Consider the following 21,765-nt stretch of genomic DNA (forward strand, 5'->3'; position numbering starts at 1 on the left):
AAAGGTTCGGTCCAGACCATACTTAACCAGCTGAAAACTGCTAATGGTACTGGAAGTGTTTATCAGGGGTATTCAACACATTTGTAAAGTTTTTTCAGCATTTTTACTGTTAAAAACTTCCAGGAGATGGTATTCTCAAAAGCTGTATCTCTAAGAATCTTCTGGCAAGAGAAAGCATCATCTGTTTTTCATTTAAAACGTTATTCTGAACAAGTACGCAGAGGTGCTGCTAAAGAAAGTCAGAATTCTTCCTACCTGGCGTCTCCACCCTCTGGTAGTGGTAAGGGTTTACACAGACTTCATCCTTTTTAAGATTAAAAGCATATTCACAGTTTTCAATTGCTTTAAGTTCATGGTGACTGTGAAGATCCGGCCAGCGCCACAAACGACAGTAAATAACATGCGGTAACCCTTTACGGTGAGATACCTGTAGGCGGCCATCGAGAGATCTGTAGGGGAAAGATTTGGAGAGGTATTTACAGACTGCATGTTGCCTCTTAAATCACTCAAGCAACAATGTACACGCATGGGATGGGTAGTTTGTTTATTCTCAGAATTCAGTGGAATGGCATTGTTAGCGACATTTATGTATATTCTTGTTGAAAGGCTTCAAATGTGATAAAAATGATGGTATCAAGCAGTGTCTTTAACTTATTTTTGAGCTGTTCAGATTATTGCCAGTGAATTTAGAGTTCATTAAAAGCCACTTTACCTCCAACCAAGTATTTAAGATGATTGCTTCATACTGATCTTTTTAAATGCAGAAGACAGTTGTTAAAAAAAATAAATAAATAAAAATAATCACACACTTAATAGTCCCATTGCACTGCTAAACCTCAAGGCTTTGCTGTGGCATGGATATTTTACGGTTTTAAGCATAAGAATTCCCACAGGACTGCAAATAAGCCTATAAGCAGTCAGCTGCCCAAGTGATCCACATGGCAGTATAACTGTAATGCAAAAAAGTGTGAATACACATCTTGTAAGGGCTGGACAGTTTATCTTCTTGACTTCATCTGCCTTGCTACCAGCTGAAAACATTCTGCTAGTTTTAAAGACAGACTGCATATGCTTACACAAATGCAGATGTTTATGATTGTTATGGGATGGGAGACAAACCTCGGTACACAAATCAAGTAATGTGACATGAAAAAAAATAAAGACCGTGTTTATAATTTGCCCACCATTAACTACTGAAGAATTTACAAACAATTCTTTAGTAGCTCCTATCTGAGCCAATTAGCGAGATTTAACTGAAAGCTTGTGGCATACAAAGCAGTTTAAACACTTTGTAAGATTAGGTCTAAAGAATTAAATATCCCAACTTTGTTAATATAAATACCAAATCACATTAGAGCTTGCATTTAACAAGTCTTCCCATTCTTTCAACGGCACTGGCGTGAAAAAGGAGTATTCCAGAATTAGAGTTTCATTGGTCAAAACATCAGCTGAGAACACTCAGAGTTCTACACTGGCAAGCAAATATTTTAAAATGCTATACCATGAGAGGCCTAGGAAGCATTTTAGGCTATTTTTTACAGCTAAAGCATCCCCTTACAGACCCTCCAAAGCCAATCCCTCCCACAAGATTTCTACGATGCGAGAGAGGGCGGAATATTCACCTGGTTTGTTCAGAGAAGCTGTAAAGGCCTGTTGTATCCCACTGATCTATCGTGTTTGGTGTACTCAGTCCCCAAATTTCAGAGCAAGTGCTGTGCATAAATTGAAAACAAAAACAAAAAATTGATATGAATATGGAACATGGTTATTCAAAACACCATGATGTCAAACATGGAAAAATGTACAGAATACTTCCTTTCACATAGAAGATAGAGCATTGTAAGACTCGCATTTGAATTGACAACTCATGCTATATTTTCTATATGAAGGAGGCTATCAAAATGGAACACGTGATTCAAGGTAAATGATAATGTTTTTAAAAGGTGACCAAGTTCTCTGGTTTTTAAGTAGTCAATACAGTTGTAATGTTCCTTAAAACAGGCAAAACTTCCTCAGCCTAGCTCTTGACAAAATTAGATTTTAAAGGGTAGTTTATGGGTTGGGTTTTTTTGTTTTTGTTTGTTTTTAAACATAAGCTTCTCTAAGACTTCAAACAAAGGCCACGTGTACCTGAAACCAAACATCACAATCTAACTTTCAGTACACCCACTTAGGTATTATTCTAATTTCTCCATGCACACACTAATTTGCTGCTTATCCCAAAACAGTAGAATTCAGACTCCGAAGAAAAGCAGACTGTAGCTGACACTTCTCACAGTTTTCTATACTCTCCTCGATTTAAGAGCTAAATATTATTTTCCACTGTATACAAAACAGAACATTTAACCGAGTTTTACAGTGTAGTATTTTAAGACTTAACCATAGAATAACAAAACTTAATTGCTAAATCAAGCAGGAGTAAAGGAGAGACAACTAATTCTTGACCAAACTGGTTGAATGACAAGATCACAACAGGAAAGAAAACGGAGCCTCAGGGCATAAAAGCAGCAGTAGATTTAGGCAAAGCAAGAAAACAGCACGGACTTGTAAACAGGCAGCACATTTTCAGAAGGATAAATTAAGCTCAGCTCTACCACAGACTTGCTCTGTGACCACTGAAGACCAACAGTTTATTTTACAGAAGTAACACACCTCAGAAATGAAGAGAATTTGGGTTCACAAGCAACTTAAAACTCCACTCCCTACTTAAAAAGCCTGAAGTTTGGCTGCTGCATTAAATTTAACAGCTCCAAAAAGTCGCAATAAAAAGAATCCAAGTTCACCAAACTCCTGGTTTTAAATACAGGTTTCACTAGTTAAATATAAGCTACTAAGCTTAGCTGATGCACTCACAAATTTCGATTGAGTGGTACAGCGAAGAGAGATGTAGCAGGTATTCTGAATTTCAGGCCCCTACACAGATAAAATTAATTAGTGTTAAGAAACAAAGGAGAAAAAACAGCATTGTACTTAAAACCACTTTCAGGGCCAACAACCACCTCAATTCCATGGTGACTTTAATAAAACATTAAGTGTGGGCTACTGAAAAAGGTACTGAATGGTTCTTGTCCACTTCTCGCCCCGTCCCACACGTTTAATTTCTATTGCCATCCCAGGGAGGCTGAAATGTCCATCCAATTGTGCAGCAACCCAAAGCAACAAGCTGGCTGTCAGACCATAGAACATGGCTGAATAATTAACATTTTGAAAGTTATTTTTCATCCATATAAGTTTTTCTGTTCACCATGGAGCTACACGAGCACTACAAAGCAGGACTGAGAGCATCGATTTTGGCAACGGACAAAAACATGAAACAAAATATGCCTTTTGACATTTTACTCATTAAAGACACAGGTAAAACCTTGCAGCAGACGACGTTTTTCCTAGAAGAGAGCTGCAGAGAGGCCCATTCTGTGACATAAACCCAGCTCTTCAAAAGAGTTGACTGTCTTGGACAAGACACATCCATCTTGGACACGGGCAGCATCGCAGCTCTCCAGAAACCAAGTGGGCAAGAAGAGGAATATTGATCATCAGCAGAGCCTGCAAACCTCTCTTTTTCATATTCCTGAGATGCCTCCAGGACACTGGACTGCCAGAAGCTGCTTAAGAACTGAAATAGTTGCCCTGAAGACACACAGGCAGCTTGTGGGACACCAGGGAGCATCCCCATGCTGAACCGTGTCCTTAAATACGCACCGCTACTGCTGGGAAGACAGATCAGGCACATTAAATTAGAAGAACAATCAGCAGACACAAAGCCTGCTGCATATTAATTGGCACAGTCAGCTCCGACAGCTTACGACCTTTGAAAAACGGATCCTTCGTACAACGCCGTGTTCCAAAGTTGAGACTACGCGTTTCCAAAATTGTGGGGCGAACCACTGGTGTGAGCATGACATGCCACGTGTTTGCTTCCCAACACACGCAAAAGTAAAATTTCATAGTCCTTGAGCATGCACAACAAGAACAGTATTTTGCACTGCTAACCTCTTTATAAATATTCAAATTATCAAAGGTGACAGCATATTCCATAAGCTACGGAGAGACAAACAGGATCCTGAGGGATGTGACAGAGCCACATCTTGCAATGAAACTGAGGACACCACGCAGGGAGGGCTGGCCAGGAGGGACAGAAAAAGTGATCAATTAGAGCAAAGTTGCTCCAGTTTTCGGTAGCTTACATGACACTGTCTTCCAGGATGTATGTCTGCTTAGAGTTGGGATTCATAACAGTGTTTTACTGGCTCACCTACACTAGGACTATACACCAGCTCCTATAATCCACAACCAAACACTGAAGAGCCTGCAGGAAATCATCCTGTATGATCAATAAAGTCCGCTCAACACAGCTTTTACTGTTCACTAGAAGAAACATTTGAGAAAATAAAGTGGTCTCCTCACTCTCCTGCTCACATTAAATTCTAAAACATGCAAGACTGTCCCACCACTTCACCCAGACAGTAAACTAGGACTCTTGATATTCACACACATACACACCAAATCAGAATTGAATTCCTCACAACCATAAAAAGCATATTTCATAAACAGTACTTCCATGAAAGGCCACAGTGTGTTCATTCATACGCAAGCAATACCCTGACGGAGGAAGGGCAGACACTCCTACACATCCCAGAAAGGCTGTGGCTAGAAAGAAGGTGACTGAATTCTGAAAGATGTTTAGACAACCACTAAAACCATCTAAAAGGAAGACAGGAGGCACAGACTTTTTAGTAGCGCAGAATTACTGCCTCAAAAATAAATAAGAAGCATTCTCTCCTAAACCTACCTTTCTGCAGTGTCCCAAATTCCTTGTAATATGAAAAGTCCTTCTGGGCCTTAGTCCATAAAGAATTCAGAACCATTGAGGACTAAGATCCATACTCAGAAGTTACATCTTGTCTGGAAACAATCCCAGCCCCTGGAACATGATCATATATGCTAGAAAGCAGCTAGAACATTCTCCTGCCATACAGTGTGGGTGGGTTTTTTTTAGTTTCAAACTCACTGTATATTGCAGCACTGGTAAGGCATCATTGTTTTCAAAATATAATTTGACTCCTGCATCCAAGCTCTACTTAAATCTTTCCTGTGTAGACAGCACTTAAATACACTCAAAAATACAAGCTTAAAGCTAATATACTTCCTCTAACCAGAGCGGACACTTTCATTCCAAGGAGCATTTTCACTGCTGTTCTCAAAACAATTGGTCTGTTGACAGAAACGAGGTCAGCTATACAAAAGCTAATATTTTTATCTTTTCAACACTAGCCTGGATTAGCAAATCACTGTGTTCTGTGGCCTCTAGCACTCCCAGAGCAAGCCTGCTTGAATACTAGATTGCTGCTTTTGCAGACCCCACAAAATAAGTGAATTTATAAGGGACTTCAGGGACATAAAGCATCAAATTGGCTCAATTTCCCAGGTGTTTTGAAGTCCTAACAAAAGAAAACTTTTCTACAGAAGAAATGTTCAAAGGATACTTGCAAGGAATGACAACTAGTTTCTGTGACCCACGGATTTTTAAGGAAAATTGAAATCTAGCAGACATCTGGTTAAGCTGCTACCCCGCAATCCCTATGTTGGGATTGACCAGAGGACTGATGTAATAAAGAAAGGGTCAGATAAATTATTAACGGGTGGAATCAAAGCCGTCTCCATCGGAGCTTTTCCATAAGGGTTGCGAGAGCTGGTGTTTCAACCTGATTTTTTATCTGCTTATAAGGAGCAGCATCTCGGGTGATATTGTATAACTCTGGCAAGAAGAATCTTTAATGTGGCTATCAGCATGCAACAGCACACGGTATGCCCTCACTTCTTCCATTTCATCATTTCCTTTCACAGGAAAATCAGAGTTCCAAAAAAACCCCACTCTGGGCAAGAAATTACCTCAACAGCAAAGAGCTGCAGCAATGCTGCACGATTTTGAGACCAAGTGCCAAAACTGCCTTTCTTGAATAAGACAGAAAACAGTGACACACGCAAGAAAAATGTGGACACAGGAAAAACCTAAATATCAAAGATAACTAAAAAGTATTTGTATTGTCTCGTCTACATATCACGAATTATGTTCTCAATCAGCATAAGTGAACATTATCTTAGTGGAATCATAGTATCTGTAAGTCTACTACAAAACTGGACTATCAAGTCGCAGTTAAAATACAAATGAATTATTGATGTGCCCATGAAGAATGAACATGGGAAACTCATAAGTAAGCAATATGATTGCTTGCTTTAATGTATTATATCCCTATTAGAGAAATCAAAGTCCCTATCAAAATCTGTAATGACCAGATATAAGCTACACGGGATGAATGAGTCTAAAGGAACACACCATAGTCATTTTCAAGAGTCCAAAAATACAGATGGACAACATCTCAACAGGAACACACTACCCAAAAAACAATTCTTGTATTTGCAAAGGATGATGACCCATCCAGGTGAAAAAAGGACCCATCCAGGTGAAAAAAAGGAACCGAATAAAATGATCACTGCCAACCAGCATATTAGTGTTAAATCTGTGACAGTACAACTTCATCTTACTGAATACGGAAAAGCCTGGCTTGCAGTAGCAGTAATTCTGAATTAAAAACTTGAGTAGATGGAGATGCAGCTACACAGAATGATCCACAGTCCCCTCACTGATATCCAAATGCCAATTAATAAAGCCACCTCAGGCTGCTACTTAACCTAAACCATACCATTTATTATAATTAAGTTCAGCACAGTTAAAAGGCAGATGTATGGATTTGTAGATCCAAAAACACATAAGCAAGTACTGTCCAAACAAGCACGGCACTGCACACACTCTAAGATGTCCCTGTACTTTCTCCAAGTGCATCTGCCAAAAAGAAGATACAACCAGGGATAAAGGTGGTAGGTCTTGTCAATAATACTCAGTTATACAGAAGCAGTTTTATTTGAGGCTGTAGTCAAAAGAACCTGAAGCCAGAAGAGTTTTAAACAGTACGCTGTGTGTACCAAAACTGTCACACATGTGCTTAGGCTGGTATTTATATACTACAGGTTGTTGCTAATATGAATTTATTACCAGTTTTTACAGAGACAGAATGAATAAAACAACTATCCTGCCACTAGTGCTAGCTACACTATTGGCAACGCTGCACGCTCCAGGTATTTTTTGTACTAAATGAAGTGCTTGCAACAAGTACGCCATCAGATTAAAGTAAGCAGAACCACTTCAAAGACATATGAAGTACCAGAAACTCTATACAGAAGTTGTTAAATATTGTCACAATTCATACATAACTGTGATCCCACTTTCTTCTTTAAAGTCCTGCAAAGTAGAACAGCTCTAAAGGAGCTAAAAGGCACAGAGTTCGGCTGACAGCCTCTTCTTCACCTGAAGTAGCAGCACTAGAAAAATTACAAATAAAACCCAAAACACAAATATCATCATGCTAGTCAAAGCCCATATTATATAGGAATCATTATAGAATGGTCTTGGATATTCAACTCACTTATTTGTGAAGTATTACACTGAAAACATTTTTCCTGAATCTTTCATATCTTTCAGAATATACAGCTACCAACAAGTTTGGAAGTCCATGTTCAAGGCAATCTTCTCCATTTATCTGTCTCCTGCATCATGAGCCTTTCTTCCAATTAATCTAATTTGTCCACCCCTACATTTTCAGAGGCATTTGTAGCACTGGAGCTGAAAAATAATTTCAGCAAACTGAGACAGAACCCCAATTATCAGTTTTAAGGTGGGAGATAAGAATGAAAGTTACTTTTCAAATTCTAGATTTGGCATGCAAAGTCTTCCTTACAGATGTGAGCCTCACTTCTTTTTTCCACTCATGTTTTCACTCAAAGAGTAAAGAAGAAAAACATAACAATAAGAGAAGCAATCAGGTTTTCACCCGAGCTAGAGAAGTCACTTAGCACAGGCACACATGCACATTTATACCAGCCTAACATTTATAGGACTTACTGCCTTGACTCAGATTCTGCCAAGGGGGCAGAAAAAAGGTGCAGAATTTGCTTCAAGAACTACACCAAGCTATCAAAAATGGAGTTAGAGCAGTAAAAAATGGCCACTAGATTTAGGGAATCCCATTTCCTCATTAAAAATCAGTAAATTACATCACTTTAGCATTGCACATGGCTTCTTCTATAAAATTTGCCTGAGAAAGCAGGTTAACGTCTGCAGATTGAAGACCTGTACCTTGTGTACTAACTTGTTCCCCCCTGCCCAAATCTTGCTATGTAAGATCCAAGACCTCACACAGCTACATATGGAACAGGAACCCAAGGCAGGAACACCTCAATATTGCCTTAGGCTCTGGTTCATTGCTGGTGTAGACAGATTGAAGTTATACTCCTGTGAAGACACTGTCCATTACACTCCACTGATACTCAATTTGAGAAAAGGAGCAACTAATTGATGGATAAAAGAACAGAATCTTTCCTCTCATATCAATTATCTTCTTCCTGATGCAAGTGGGGTTCAAGAACCCAAAAAGCTGGGGGGCGCGGGAGGAGATACATCAAACCTTTGGAACTAGCTCAGAGAGGGTCTCAAAGAAAACAGTAATAAGACAGACTGATTTGAAAGGCTTAGCTGTAATATAGATGAAACAAAGCCAACAATTTTAGAAGTTCATTGGCTTACATATAGTATTATATTCAGCAGTGACAACAGATCGTACCAAATCTGCCTGATAATGGCTTCTTTAATTCTGGGTTTCAAATGAAAATACATGCAGCTGCTTTTATATTCTGACTTGACAGACCTTTCTATGTACTGGCAATTAGCATTTCTCCCTCTTACAGCCTAAAATGTCTCTGCACCAGCCAGTAGCAATGTGAACTATACTACCTGTCTTTGCAAAAAGCACCTCAGTTTGCTGTACAGCCAGTTGTCTGAACAAAAGCTTATTATAAAATGTAGGTTTGCTGGCCTAAGTGTCTCAATTACTGATTTTTTTTTTGCCCCATGCTGGGGTTGGCAGGGAAAAGGTTATCTGCACTATGCTCACCTAGAAAACATTAGAGATCTGCAATAACAATGCAAATGTTAAGCTACTTTTATATCTGCCCTACTGCTCTTTGAATCTCACGGCATTTTGCATCCCTGCAGAACTGACCAATCTATTTACTCACATTTCCATCATCCCATATTACAGTGGCAGAATGTCATTTACCTACTTAAATGTACACAACCAGGCATGCACATTCGTCAAATGGCATGACTCAAAGCTACAACAGTTCATTTCTGCTTGTGAGTTATGCGAACACAGAGGTCCTGATCTCATTTTCTTGCCACAGAAAATGTAAAGAGTCACTAATTCAGGATGAAATAATCTTCCTTCTAAGCACCTACTAGAGGGATAAGCTAATATCTTAACCATGCCAAATAAAAAGCACAAGTGTGAATTCTTTTGAAAAACTCATCTTTAAGAGCAGCTGGACAAGGTTCTTCCATGGAGACCTTTCTGTAATAAACACTGGTGTAGAAAACCAAATCCCTAGAAAAATTCTGTTAAAGGGTAATATAAGCAACCAGAGTAAATGGATATTTACACATGTTTAAGCACAGGTGGGCAGTCAGCTTGCTAAAAGATTCTCCCATTCTTCAAAGGAGAAACAGAGCCTGTTAAAAATAGGAAAAGGGTATTAAGTAATGTCTAAAAGAGCCCTGGACTCCAGCAAAGAAATCTCCCACAGAACTGAAAGCCCAGGTTTCTCTCAGCACAAACTCAGCAAAACAATAGTAAAACTGGCAGCTGGGACACTCAGCTCCCACAGTTCTGAATGCGTCCCCAACCCCTTAGATTTACTTGTATTTAAGCAACTGGTTTTACACACATAACAACAAGAAAAAGCACTTAGTTTTCCCTCTCCCCTGTAACACAAAAGCAGACCTTTTTTATCAAACATATGCAACACAGATTATTTGCTCAAAACATTAACTGTACCTTCTTCCCCTGCCTCCCTCCTCCTCACATACACACATTCAGGACATACTAGATCCAAGAAAGAAATCTTTACATATGTGCATATTCAGTGGAATATAAACCAGGAACCACTGCACAATTCCTCATAATCATAAGCCTTTTACACATAAAGTTTACATAGAATTTTACACAACACATTCAAAACTACTACATCAAATACAAAATGGAGCATCAGAACCGAAGAAAATGACTTAAGTAACCTACTTATAAATGGATGTATGCTAAAAAATTAACACATCAAAACAGGCAGAAAAGCAGGAGGCACAGGATACAATTAACCTCTCTAACACTGTGGGAAAATAAAAAAAATAAGTCATTGCACAACTCCCCTTTGCTTCAGCTTAAACTTTAAGGATGTCCACAGGGGACGCAAAAGTGGAACATGAGGTACAAAAGATACTCTGTTAAAGCCTAACATCTGAGCTGCCCATTGCTCATTTTAGGGCCAGGAGCTGGTTTCTTCCAGTTTTGCAGAGCGCCAAGAAGTTGTCCTGACAAACAGTATATGCTTCTGTTGCCTTTTCTAAAGGCACACTTCTTAAGTCACATGTGCGACAAACTGCTTGCAAAAGCAAAAATACAGAAAGTAGGAGGGACCGTGCAGTATCTTCCTTCCTTCTCCCAAATCCTGACATGCTAGCCCAGTGCTGTCAGACAAAATAAATCAGCCAACAATCAGCGTTACCTTGATTTCTCTCTCAATACTACATGATACTGGAAGGATAGCACCTCAAAGTTCAAGAGTGATTTTTCCAGGATGCCATGGAAACCAAGCAGAAGTAAAATATTTCTTTCTGTTCTTGTTGTCCATATGGTCTGTTCAGATGTAGATCCTACCAGGGAGTGTTTCCTCTCTGTTCAAGGCCAGGCGGAGGGCAGCCTGCAAACTTTTATGCTTATAAATGGCAAGGTCAAGCAGCACAGAAATGTGTTCAGGACTGAGAAATAGAAGGCATGCAACACAGCTCAGTCTCACTCAAGATTCGGCAGGGAGCTGGTCACAAGTCTTATGGAGAGAGACTGAAGACAAGGAGCATGCAAAAGACACCTATGCAAATCATGAGCTAAGAGCTTCACTGGGAAACATGCCCTGCAGTTCCCTACTCTCAATGTAACACCAAAGCTTTCGGCAGCTGCAGTTTCTGTCGCACAAACTCTGAAACAGTCTTAGTGGAGATACGATGAACCACAACACTGATTCATTATTTCTCCCATCAATCACATGTTCAAAAAAAAGCCATCTAAACAAGTGACACTCCAGTGAGACCCCCCTGCAGTGCTGGTCCAGCTCTGGGTGCTCAGCACAGGACACACATGGACCTGCTGGAGAGGGGCCAGAAGAGCCACAGGAATGATCCGAGGCTGGAGCAGCTCTGCTGGGAGGACAGGCTGAGAGAGTTGGGGTGTTCAGCTGGAGAAAAGAAGCTCTGGGGAGACCTTATGGCACCTTTCCGGACTTCAAAGGGGCCTGTGAGAAAGATGGGGACAGACTTTTTGAGCAGGGCTTGTTGTGACAGGACAAGGGGTGATGGTTTTAAACTAAAGGAGGGAGATTGAGGCTGGATATGAGCAAGAAATTGTTGTCCCTGAGGGTGGTGAGAGCCTGTCCCAGGTTGGGCAGAGAGGTGGTGGCTGAACCATCCCTGGAGACATCCCAGGCCAGGCTGGACGGGGCTCTGAGCAACCTGAGCTGGTGAAGATGTCCCTGCTCATGGCAGGGGGGGCACTGGGGGAGCTGGGAACGTCCCTTCCAACCTAAACCATCCTGTGATTCTAGATGTCCTGCATCCAGTGAGGATGGCAAGTACATCATTCACAATGGCAGCTCCCCAGACTAACAAGGTGAGTTATTAATTTAAAAAAAAAAAAAAAAAAGACTGTCATGTGGGCTCACAAGCTCTGAGGACATGCATGTTTGTACTTTAAGGTGGCATTCTTGAAATTATAACCTGGAGCTCCTACTGCATTCTTCTTTTACACTATTATATCCAATAAGGGCTTTCTGATTGCTGCATTATTTTTCAATTTCTCACAGTATCTTCAGAAACGTAAATACAGCTTTTCAACTGGGATGGAAGCTTCCAAGTTTGAAATTCCCACAGCTGAAAGCACTGTGTTCATTATGTGTCTGAGCGAACTTATCTTCAACATTAATTATCTGTATTTCATCTGAGAACATCACACGTGAAGAAGTCTTCAGACTTTCTTACACAAGCTTTCCAAAGAACACAAGATCACCACCTCCTGAAAGAAATAAAGTATCAAAACTATACTATCATAGTAAAAGAAGCACAACCAGGAACACAAGCTCCAAAAATGTTCATTTAGGAAAAGAATCAGAGCTCTGGATATCTAGTGAGATGTTGCACCATGTCACGTAGCAAGCAGCTACGAAGCAGGTGTGTTCAGCAACTCAGTCTAGCGAAGAAATCACCACCTGTCTTCCACTCTCATTATGCCATGCCTGTGAAAACAGCTGATCAAGCAATTCTTTCTAATATTTGAATTACCACTGAAAAGTTCCAACTAAAGAGACAGATGACTTGTACGGTCTTCCAGACAGGAACAACGTCAAACTGTTAATATCTTCCTTATAAGTTACGTAAGGAATGAAGAACCCAACAGATTAATCTCAATTTCATTTCACACCACATGTGGTTGTTACTTTTTCTTTTTTGCTTGTTGGTATTAGTAAGCGGTATCACGCAGTGGGTTAACATGACACCCAATGCAGTTTCGCAGATTAACGCTCTCTGTCATCCTTAACAGCCCTAAACAGAAGTATCAAAGGACAGAGGATCTTTATAGGAAGATATACTCACAATACTGGCTGATCTATCCACAACAAATTGCTTTGTTAACAGCAGAAAGGAATCTCATGGAAGATCATACTTTCAAAAAACATAAACGTACACATTTCAGGACTAGCACCAGACAGATATTAAAAAAACAACCTTTATCTCAAGTTCTCTAACCACTATTAGTCATAGTAGGTGCGGTGAAAGCTTTTCCCACAAGCTAAAAGGTACAGATACCAAGGGCTACGTCAAATAATTTTTCTGAAATAGTCCGTCATCCTCCAAGTGGGCGAGTGGCTGATGCTACCACACGAGTGGGCTGGTTTGCAACTAATGGACAGCTGAAAAAAGATGTGACATTTTGATTAACCTTCTCCAACTAGTAGGTATTTGCGGGAGTGAGGGGGAGGCATTAACTCTGCAAGACATTTATCTTGTCCACGTTGCTTGAAAACTATGCTAACTTGGCAAAATATTACTCTTAGAACAACAGTTACAGAAACCTTTAATACTTCTTTTCAAACTGAAGTTGCCTCTGGAAGGCTTCTTACGAATTACACACCCATCTCAAGAAACCCAGGAGGAAAAATGAACACAGAATATATAATATCAACTGTTATATAACTAAGGCATGCAGTGTTTCCCATAAGATATTTCGAATGAAGTTTGAGCCATAGAGGACGGTTCCCCAAGAAACATATTGGGGAAGAGAACTGAACGGCACTTGTGCCATTTTCATAAATAAGTAAAAGCAAAAACTTAAGTCAGATGATGACATTACCACCACTCACAGCAATGTCCATATTTTATGAGAAATATTAAAGAAAATTCACAACTAGCAAGGAAGCATTAAAAGGCTTGAAGAGTTTCAGTCTTCAGATACAAGCAACTGGTACAAAGATACAAGAAATTGGTATTTTATTTTTAAAATTAACCCAGCCTGTTTGCTGAGACATTATATTGCCTTATGTGCTTAGCAAAAGCAAAAATCAAGCAAGTTAACTTAATAGCCAAGCTGCCCAACTACAGACGTCTGCTCTCCTCAGGCCCAGAGCAGAATACAGGACCCCGTGTTAGACACTACTGACAGAAAATCTGAGTATGCAGGGTACACTATTAGAAAAAGAGGAATTAAAATCTATTTCCAGAGTTTTGCTGCCTAGAGCTGGCCAGAAAGGACGTGTTAAGATCAAGTCCTGAAGTTTTCGGCATCTCGCTCACGATCCACACCCACAACACGCACCTGAAGACAATGCCCACAAGCCCTCTTGCTTCACATGCAATTGCTTAACACTTGAAGCACTTTCCCAGGAGATCCAAAAGCTTCTTTTCTTCACTCCACCTAAAAAGAATCAACTCTGATCTACCACCATTTGCATTCTGCTGAGGTGGCAGTTGCCCTGCTCACTCTCTCTCCCATTGCAGCCAAAAATAAAAGAGAATTCCAAAGGCTTTAGGACCATTAGCATTCAAGTAAATGGTTACCTGGCTTCTCACAAGGAGAGCTCCTTAAATCCTTCTTGGAATGTATGCGGTTATTGCCCAAAACATTGAAGGGTTCCCACAGGATGAACAACCATGCTGACACCGAGCTCCAGTAAAAATGTCTTCCTACCATTGAATAGATTATTACGGCATTTTTAAAATGCCACCACCAATGCAGCTTACAATAGAGATATACAGGGGACAGCAAAACATTGATTTTTGGTTACTTACCATGCTTAGACAAGGCGCCAGTCTGCAAGACAGGTACACAGGATGCAAAACACTCAAAATTTAGATATAAAGGAACTAAAGGTATTTTCATATTAGCTTTTCAGAATTCATCAGGATGGGCACACTTCAATTCTTCCCCTGATACAGTGATGAAGTTTACATTTAAGTCCTCCCACTATAACATAAGGGGAGATTTATTACAGAAGGACAGTAAAGAACTATCAATAAGCTCTGGTGATTGGAAGCTGCGCTGCTATAGGCTACACAAACACAGCAAGGTGCTCCTGAAAATTGTAGCTGGAGTCCATGAAATTATATTTGAGTTATCTGCTAAAAAGAAAATACTTTTTCAACCAAACACCATTTTAAACGCAACTTTCCAGGCCACGAAGCTAAAAGATTTCACACCCTTGAGTCAAAATTTCAAAACTACAGCATGAGTTAAAATTATTTCAAATATCAGCAGAGGAACTTGACTTGAAGCCTCCCACAAAACTAAGAGGAAGTGAAGACCAGTTCTGGGATGTAACTCACCAATTTAACCACACAGTAAGCTCAAAATTCTGCATTTAAGCAAAACTCAGTTTACTTCTTTTGCATCAAGCTTTTCTCTATCAAGTACCTAAGAAAAGATAACCCAAGCATCCAAATAAATGATCAGTTTTGCTACAATTATGGAAAAAAGACTCCAATTGAATGAAAGCTTGCAGTTCTTGACCAACTGAAACCCACTTGTACATTTCAGAATAAAAAACCACCACAATTTGGGGGATCTTTTCTGAACAAAAGCTGAAGTCGGCTTACTGCGCAGCACTTGTCCGAGGGGATTTCCCCAATTTCATTGTTCTTCTGCCAATTTTGAAGCATACGCAGCGAGATGTGAACTTACTCCAGCTCCCGATTGTTCTCCCGTATCCTGCCGGTCTGCTTCAAACAATGCAGTGTGACAGAAGCCAACGAAAGCCGCTTGTGATGATATTACGGCATTGTATACTGTAAATTTTAGAAGTTTTCCGCCAAACAGCACTGCAACCAAGTCAGAGTAAGTGAACAGAAACAAGCAGTAAACAAAACATGGGGAATTAGTTTTATTAAATTAGGAGGTATCGCTTCCAAACAGGATTAAATCAGTAGGGAACCTGTTAACTAGCTATATGTGTTCAAAAGCTGCAGCAGTTAAAGAACTGCAGCATGTTGCTTATCCTATAAATTCTTACCAGACTAACAGCCTGAGCTACACAATTGGGAATTTTTTCTTGTAAAATTGCTCTGGTTGTCATAAAACATTCACATGAGCAAAAGCAGTACCAAGAAAACGAAATTGTCTGACTTCTACCAAAAAAAGAAAAACACGATCACACCACAAAACAAAACCACAATATAACGAAGAGAGTAATCTTCACCATATATAAAGACATTAATTACCACAGTAAGCCAGGGAATAGTTTAGCATTGACTTAGGCTGACTAAAGCCCTGATTCTTTTATTGGAGAAAAATAAGTACTATTTCCAAGATAATCTGGGGCTCAATATTGACAATAAAGCACAGTCAACTTATTTTTCTTGGGTGATGAATGTGTCTTCTTAACAGTAGCATGAAATGTCAGATACAGATACTACTATTCCTAGTCAGAGCTCAGTAGCGGGATCCGCTGAGCAGATACACTTCTAAATTAACCACAAGTACATATTTTTCACTTTTTAAAAATTCAACAGCCCCAGCATCAGTTTACCTACCAAACAATTAATGGCATATAAAGCCAACCAAGTTTAAACACTTATTTTTTATTCTAACTCTTCCTGCTTCTTACCATTACAACATTCCTAGTGAGGAACAACAGCACCTTGAAATTAAAGAATTTCCACATATTCCAACAACTTCCAACACCCCTAAATTTGCTTTCCATATCACTGATACTCCGATGGGAACAATGCCTTAAACTTACACTCCCTAACCAAATAATTCAGCTTAGATCAGGGAGGTGAAGGCATTATCAGAAAAATTAATCTCAATTTATAGACTGAAAACTGACAGCAACTTTTCCTCCTGACTCCAGGCAAGCTCTTCCAACTACGCAGCATTTTGCTATTGGCTAAATATCTTGCACACTTTTATTTTTTACACCTTGACCTACCCCAAATGACATGCCAATACTTTCTGCCTGGCACACCGGCTCTGTGAGAAATGATGTGGGTAAGTCACGTGGCTTCCTGAATTGCACGAGCTTAAAACTGGCAGCCCTAAGTTTCTTTGTTTAATACTCTAAGACTTCCTTTTTCAGGATGACATCAATCTTATAAGATGCTGTAACCTGAGCTATGTCTAAACTAAAGCTTAACCTTAGTTGCGGCAATTCAGTCCTCAACATCAGTCACAGCTGTGCAAACCAAAACAACGATTATGTTTTAGTACCTTTGATAAAATCTCACACTTGAACACAATCACTGCTCTTAATTTCAATCAACACTGCATTAGAAGGCAGTTGGTAGAGGAAAAAAATGCTATTAAAAAAAAGCATTATCTTATGCTTATATTAATCTTGTGTCCTATTCTACATATCAAATATACTGATTTTATTAATCAACAGGAGAGAGCAAGCACAACATAACTTGAGGCTATAATTTTTAATATAGTTTTGTAGTTAATGTGTAAAAGTAGTTTTTAAACAGATACAGGTAATGTCACCAACACTGTCCTACTTATTGCTAACCTCAAGTTTAGAAATTGATTTGCATAGAGCCTAGATGTCAAACTTGGCATGAATTTTAATTTCGCATTGTATGTCCCTGCAGCACCTAAAGGTGTCCTGCAACCTAGAGTTTGCACATCATTTTACACATATTTAATTAAGTCCAGCATCCTTTTGTCTACAATCACACCATCCTGAACATTTAGAAACTAAGACAACCTGGCTCCATTTATCTTTAAGCAGGAAAAGGTCTTGGAAAGACAGGTGCCTGCTTGTGTCACACCAGCTCCGAGAAAGTCTTCATTGAAGTTGGTGCAATCTCTCAGAATCCCTTTGTTTTGTTCTCTCTCTGCACTAAAGAACATGGACCAGTTGGAAGCTGTCATTGTAAAATTATTGAAAGAAACTCTCAACTCAGATTAGAAGGCACTGCAAGAAGTCAGAAAAACACCTCTGGAGTCAACTGCTTTCCACTGGCCACTTTCAGCAACAACAGACTGTTTCTCTTGCAGGATCATCTCACATTTTATTTTCAGGCAATGCAGGTGTACTTTGTTCACCTGGCCAGCAGCCACCTGGCTTTTTTCTAGGCTCAAAACCATTTACTAAGAGGAAGGTACACAGCAATCTGTCAGAGGAGTACCTACGGGCCAACTCTGAGATGAAGAGATGTCACATGGAACAGGAAACCACCGCAAAGCACCATCATTCTGTCCTTACTGTTCTGCAGAAGCCAGAGCCTGGCGTGACACTTAGAAAGCACCAAGAACATCTTTTAGTCTTTTATGGAGGATGTAGAAACAACATTCAAGTCCCACCATAACTACAGGACCGAACACAGTGAACACATCCAGTCTTCATAGCACCAGGTGCCACGAGGATCAGGGGATTCTGAAGCTAATCTGGGTCAATGCTCCTCAAAATCTCAAACATCCTTCCAGGAAAGATCCCTCTCGCTTTGTTCTAAAGCATTATTTTTATTGAAATTCCAACAAGAGAAAAGCAGAGGGGGTTCTGCTGCATCCTATGAGAAAAAGAGTCAGCATATCAAAAAACAATTTACAAACATGGTCTTCCTGTAATCTCAGCAATAAAAATTTTGCTTTTAGTGTATTCTAATGTACTGCCTTAAATATCTATACATATTTTAGAAGGCTTAAGATGTTCAACTATAGTCTTCAAACATTTATAGAACCAATTTACATCTAAGCAAATGCATCCAGACTGAAATACGGTATATGGTTTGAGGACATTCTTTATATTTATATTATTTATATTTATATTCTAATACATAGCAGTTCACAACTTGTGACCGAAGATTAAGAATCAACATCCAACCCCAACTTGAAGAGTGAATTATCCCAGCTCTGCTACAAACCTACAGTGTCAAATTCTGTTTCTGGGAAAAGAGATTTCACCTCTGTCTGGACAACAATGTTATTTTAGGATCTGCTGTGCCAATCCAACTATCTCAGCTAAATTAATTCACAGCTTAGCAGCAGATGTTGGGAACTTTCCTCAAAGAGTTTCCAGAAGAATCTCCCCCTGCAGTGTAATTGCCAAAATCACCCATCTCCTATGGCTTTAACCTGAGAAGGAACAAAGGAATTTCTGTATTGCTATCCTCTGAAGTAACCTATTTTGGGGAAAGATTTTAAAGCTTGAAAACAATCTATTCTAGAAGCCACATTTGCTTGACATCTCTGCTCTATGGGTGATCAAAAGCATCCTTAAAACTAGGTTACTGCATGCACCTGTGTGATCACTTTTCCAACAAATATTCCCAAGGAATTCAAAGAGACATATTAACTGGTAGCACAGGTTATATTCAAGTAAAACTGTGCCTCGTACACCTAAATTAGAAATTACTTTTTACTCAGCTATGTGAAGAAAAAGGTGTCAAAGTGCCACAATTTAAAAAGATCTGTTTGCTTTTATACAGCAGAGTCAAGCCCACTGTCCCGTCTTGAAAAAGATATTTTCTCTGCCCAGTTTACTTCTGCTCTTAACTCCTTTGTGGACACTTCAAACAGCACAAAAAAAAAAAAAGTTCCACGTATGAAGGCTTGTTATTACACTAATAAAGAGAGTCAGCCCTCAATAAACAATCTTAACATGTGCTGTAAACTATGCTTAGGCTGTTAAGTCTTATCCATAGCATTAATTCCCTGCAAGGAATGAACAAGGGGCTACAGGACAAGCAAGCAAAGGAATAACACTAGAATAACAGAGAAAAGCATTTATGTAGGGAATTCTGACCATGCCAAATGGTCTTACCCTCACATGTATGATGAACCTTCACCAGATTCTGCAGTCTTAATAGCTGAATCCTTGTAGGGTACATTGGAAATACAACAACATTAAGATGTACTGGATTTGTTTCCTGGACATTGTAAACAAGTATGAGAAATGTTGTCAAGTGTCAATCGCACTATTCATTTTAACACCAGTAACAGCCTTTTAGCCTCAGAAATCACATGGAGAAGAAACCCCTGCAGATTTTTGCTTCACAAAAACCCACCACATTACAGCCTTCAGAAGCAGTCAGTATAGACTATCACATTTTTACTTTCTTAAGGAAAAAATATTACAAAGGCATTCTGAACACAATGCTTAAAAACCACCACCATGCTATTTCTTTGGGAGAATCAGGGTGTGATTTATTATTCCATAACAGCAATTTTAAAAGTTATCCACTTCGACTATTGGCTGAAGTGAAAGATATGCAACAGTTATGGCTTTAAAATACTACCGTTTCATCCTAACAAGCTCAAAGAAACAGCAATAATGGTGAAACTGGTCAGAAATTAGCTCCTGCTTTCAATGTCAACCAATCACTTCACTTGCAACTGTCTGTCTGCTTCACATTTCCAACACTCCCTGAAGATCTTCCATATTCCCAAAACCATGGAACCCATTGTAGAGTTTCTTCTCTGGATAATAAAATATGCAGAATTCAACTTTTCTGAAGCAGAAGTCAGATGCTTCCAAAGTCTAATTGTTGACAGTAAGTCCCACAAATCAACTACACTCTTCACAGAACAATAGCAGGATTTGAGCCCCTCTCGCACTCCCACTTAAGTCAGAATTGGGCGGCTGCAGAAAATAAAGCAAAAGTAAGCTTCTGAAAAACAGGAAACATAGCACAGGGGTGCTGTCCTCATGTTAAGCAAGAAGGACAGAGGGCACACATAAGACTACATTTCCTACATACATATTGAAGTGTTAAGCAAGAGAAAGTATATTTCAGAAAATACTTTATAAAACTCTTATTGCACAGCAGGCTGGAAAGCAAGAGTTTGACAATTACTCTTCTCTCTGCACTGGAAGCAACCGCTGCTTTCCACCTAAGGATCTAAAGCACTTGCATGGTACTAGCGCTCCAGCAAAGACACTCTGAATTGAGATTCAAGCAAGTTGGTCTAAAAACCTTATTTCTGCCAGTGAACTGCCAGATTACTTTTCGTCAACCTTCAACATTGCTCTGCTTTTGCGCTGTAGTTTCCTCTAATATAAAGTAGTGATAAACTCCCTCATATAAACTCAGGATCTCCCATTAAAGCTCAGATTCAGGCATTAAGTACCATTCCACACATGACATCAAAAGTTTATGTAAAAACTATAATATAGCTACTACTATTAACATCAACAAAAAAATTATCTGTTCAAGAAGAAAGTTTCTGAAGTTATCAATCAGGACGTCATTTGATGCTGTGTTAAACCCTTCTACAGTACTGACATGAGCACACAAACATCTGGGAAGAGAAAAACAAATGTTACAGACGCATCTTTTAACAGACCATACCACAGTTGTCAAATTTCCCAAATGCTGGCATGGAAGGAGAATTCTACATGTGATATGGATGGAGAGCTTAGGAAGGACACAGTTCTGCATTAGATTTCAGATATGTATGCTCTAGAGGAACATAAAACATCACAAAGGAGTCTTAAAACTCAATGCTTCCCTTAGTTTTTTTTTTTTTTTAACATTTTAAAAATAGAAGAGCTACAACATCCCAGATCAACATTATCCCAAACCTACTCCCACTAAACTCTTGTTACTTGTACAGTATCAGGCATTTTACAAAAACAGGTGCATTTTGGTCTCATTTAAAGGCAGCAAGAAGCAAGCATGAAGCATGTCTGTATTCTTTTTAAGACAGAAATACCAAAACACCGGGACACTGAAAAGAGGGATTTGTGTTTCCCTACTTTGGATTCTAATACTCTGTACTATCGCCACTGAAATGACTTCTTAAATAATGTAGACAGACTATGAATATGCCTGTTGACTATTCATTACGTGGTTTGCTTGGTTAAAGGCTTTATTTTAGCTTTATTTCAACAGAACGACCCATGCTAATAAGGAAGAAACTGCTCCCTTCTAAGAATTACATCATAAGCGGATGCTCATGCTCTGTTTCTTCACTGACTTCTTCTTGTGCTCTATTTGTGTTGAAACTGCAAGGGAGAGTGCAAAGACGTCATCTTAAAATCTACCAAATTCATCATAAATTTTAGAAAAGTGAACTCACATGCCAACATTTAGTTTCAGGATACACAGGGATTATGCAATTA

The 21,765-nt window shown here is 39.3% G+C and overlaps 1 protein-coding gene across 3 annotated transcripts in view; it reads right to left on the reverse strand.

Annotated features, from left to right (window-relative positions):
* The window catches only part of SMAD2 (SMAD family member 2), a 49,290-nt gene that overhangs the window by 13,491 nt on the left and 14,034 nt on the right, over nt 1-21,765 (reverse strand). For 2 of the 3 annotated variants that reach the window (XM_082075572.1, XM_082075573.1), the window contains exons 3-4: nt 1,623-1,712; nt 256-449 (exon numbers count right to left, since the gene is read on the reverse strand). In XM_082075572.1, coding sequence (XP_081931698.1) covers nt 256-449; nt 1,623-1,712 — 284 coding nt within the window. The remainder of the gene's footprint in view (nt 1-255; nt 450-1,622; nt 1,713-21,765) is intronic. The other variant, XM_082075574.1, reaches the window with a different exon arrangement.

This window comes from Streptopelia decaocto (genome assembly GCF_964273445.1).
Source record: "Streptopelia decaocto genome assembly, chromosome: Z".
Classification (NCBI taxonomy): domain Eukaryota; kingdom Metazoa; phylum Chordata; class Aves; order Columbiformes; family Columbidae; genus Streptopelia; species Streptopelia decaocto.